This window comes from Coregonus clupeaformis, chromosome 20 (genome assembly GCF_020615455.1).
Source record: "Coregonus clupeaformis isolate EN_2021a chromosome 20, ASM2061545v1, whole genome shotgun sequence".
NCBI classification, from domain to species: domain Eukaryota; kingdom Metazoa; phylum Chordata; class Actinopteri; order Salmoniformes; family Salmonidae; genus Coregonus; species Coregonus clupeaformis.
This window is the reverse complement of record NC_059211.1, coordinates 56,610,729-56,613,721: the sequence shown is the minus strand read 5'-3', so window position 1 is coordinate 56,613,721 and position 2,993 is coordinate 56,610,729. Positions and strand designations below refer to the sequence as shown.

General features: G+C 44.0%; 1 protein-coding gene across 1 annotated transcript in view; it reads left to right on the top strand.

Annotated features, from left to right (window-relative positions):
* The first annotated feature begins 1,452 nt into the window (after positions 1–1,452).
* LOC121543575 (6-phosphofructo-2-kinase/fructose-2,6-bisphosphatase 3) overlaps positions 1,453–2,993 on the top strand; it is a 10,338-nt gene continuing 8,797 nt past the window's right edge. The window contains exon 1 of the mRNA XM_041853566.2: positions 1,453–1,731. Within this exon, the coding sequence (XP_041709500.2) occupies positions 1,659–1,731 (73 nt within the window). The 5' untranslated portion in view covers positions 1,453–1,658. The remainder of the gene's footprint in view (positions 1,732–2,993) is intronic.

Below are 2,993 nucleotides of genomic sequence, written 5' to 3'. Positions count from 1 at the left end.
TCTCTCACTCTTCTAGGGCAGAGCGTAGTCTAGGAAGCCCAGTTTCTTTCTGTCTAACATAAGAAGCACCCAGAGGACCAGACCCCCAGCTTTCCATCTTTACATAGCCCGGCATGGTGAGGGGGTACTGGGGCAGTTATGAAAGAAACACAGCCCTCCCTCCTCCAGCCTCATTCAGATCTTATGTAAAACAGACGGGCCATGGGGGAGTTAGAGGACTGTCATAATGAATCATCTCTGGAGGATTAATTCAGGACAAATTAATTCAGACTGTAACAGGGAAAATTGGGTAGAACAAAGAAATTAGCTAATTCATAGATTTTATGACTAACCTCAAAATAAAGGTTAGATACATAGAAGTCAGTGGAGGCTGTTGAGGGGAGGACAGCTCATAATAATGGCTGGAACGGAGCGAATGGAATGGCATCAAACACAGGGAAAGGGAAGAGAGTGTGTATTAGGGAAGGGGACACACAAGTGTTTGGTGGGGGGGGTCTCCTCTCCCCTGGCACCCAGACTGGGTCACAGTCCTGTCAAGGGGAGGTATTCCCTAGAATCCCTAGTCTGGGTCAGGCTCTGACCTGGTTCAGGAGAGAAACAGATGGGTGAAGAAGTAGGCTAGGCTATGAAGAGTTGCGTGTGGAGAGGTTGACAGGCCCACATACAAACACATGCACTCTTGTATCTCCCCCTTTCTGAAATATACACCTTGCACTTGGATCCAGAAGAATTTAAAAATAATCAGATCCAAATGGCACAATACCATTATTCTCTATTCACTGGACAAATCCTTTCACTGGTATGTTAAGTTTCTTAATGATATAAACTCAAATGGTCCTACATGACTGCAGGCTATAGCCATGCTCAGGACAAGTCTACGTGCCACTATGGCAATCACGTAGCCAATAATCTTGGTTACCCAGAAGTAAAATTATTGGGAAAGTTTGTCACTTCCTGTTTTATGTGGACTCTGTCCTAGACAGATTAAAGAGCCTACTGAGAGTGTAGCCTGTTATTTTATAACCCAGCACTTCTCTACTTTTGTATTTTACTGCAACATATCCTGGGTTGCTCGAATGAAAAACATGTTACTTGATAATTTAGGGTGATATAGTTGTTGCCAAATAGTTTTAATGATTTGATTTTTTAAATATGAATCTGCACCAGAAAGTGTCAGTATAGGACATTGGCATGGCATCACATAATATCTGGAGACCGCAAAGTGCAAATGCAGAAAAGCATCTCCTTGGGTCATATTTGTACCTCTGTCTGAACTGCAGTGCAATTCTGCACGTGCACCGCCGGGATACTCCCATTTGCAAATGTAGTGGATTACCGTCATCAGCCACAAGGGAGCGCAGCATCACTCTCCGTAATAGAGCGCGTGGCCGGATGGAGTCATCGATGTCACGTTGTTTCTGCTCTGACCGTTTAAATACTGGAACTGGGACACAGCCGGGTAGATTAATGTACCGGCACAGGCTGAACGGTATTAGAATATAACACAGCAGCTTTTAACGATCGCTTAGCTCGCCAATACATTCTGTTACAGACTACTTTTCTGCTGATCTGAAAGCGCGTAGTGGGGGTGTTTTGGGGGACTGATATTAGTGGGAAACCTAGGTTTCTTTCGTGTTTTATTTCACTACCCTCTAGGAATGCTTACTCAGAACAGGATACAAAAGATCTGGATTCCTTCAAAGGATGACAAACCGGCGGTGCCCCGGCAATGTAAGTAGTAGCCTAACCTGCGGCTGGCATCAGCACCCATCTGATTCATTCAGGTTTCATTTAGAAAAAGTGTGTGTGAAAATAAAATACATGTGATTGCATGTTTTGATGCTTTACTCGCATGGCTTTATTTTCAATGTGCTGTTATCGGCCTAGGTAGCCTACTTTTTGAAACCATTCAACAGAATAATTTCAAAGCATCTTAGTTTTCAAATTAACCTACCGAAAAAAGTACACTGTGTGTAATTACTATAATTATGCTAAAAGTTCCTAGATAGCATATGCACTATTAGCCTATCCAAACTGGCCATTGGCACGCAGCCAGGTCAGGATTCACAAGTAGCTATAGAGAGTAATGGTTGATAGTCCTCACCATAGCAACCAATCAATAGCCCCCATCCTGTCCTTAGTATCCACTAGTTACTACAGCCACAAAGTAAATAGCTTTTTGGTGTTAATTTAAGGTTAGGGCAAGGCATAAAGTTAGCAGTGTGGTTAAGGTAAGGGTTATGTTTAAAATCACATTTTAAGAAGAGAAATTGTAGAAATAGGCGTCCTGTATGACTGTGGCTGTGGTCCAGGGGGCTCCCCGCTCTGTTCGTGAGAGCCAGGAACGGGTGTGTGGGTGGGAGAGTCGGGGGGGATTTCACATGCAGACGCATCGGGCTCCGATTGGACGAACTGTCGTGCGTGTCCGCATGGTGCGAGCTGGACAATGGCCGAGAAATTGCAGAAATAGGCGGGGTTTATGACTTTGTGGCTGTGGTAACTAGTGTCGACAGTTTGTAAAGAGCCGACTGATCAATATCAACTGCCTGAATAGGCACTGCTTAATTCACTGACGTCAGTTTGTTTGTCATGCTGCGTGTCATACAGAGGTGAAGGAGTTTATGCCGCGTTCATAACAACGGTGAACTCGCAACTCGGAAATCTCTGACTTTCGACTTCAGTGTATTCAAGACAACTGGGAACTCAGAAAAAAAACGAGCTCCGACTTGGAAAATCGTTTTGAATGGTCATCCATTTCGGAATACAAGTCGGAAACTCGGGCATCTCCAACTTTCACTGACGTCATGATTTGACCTAGTTTCCCCCCCAAGTTCCCAGTTGTCTTGAAAGTACCAATAGCTAGTGATGTCTGTATCACATGGAGATTCAGTATATATGGGGTAGGCAATGAAAACTAATGCCCACAAAGGCCTAGCCTGTAAACACACATACACACCATCATAGGCATTGCATTAAACCACAATAACAAAATC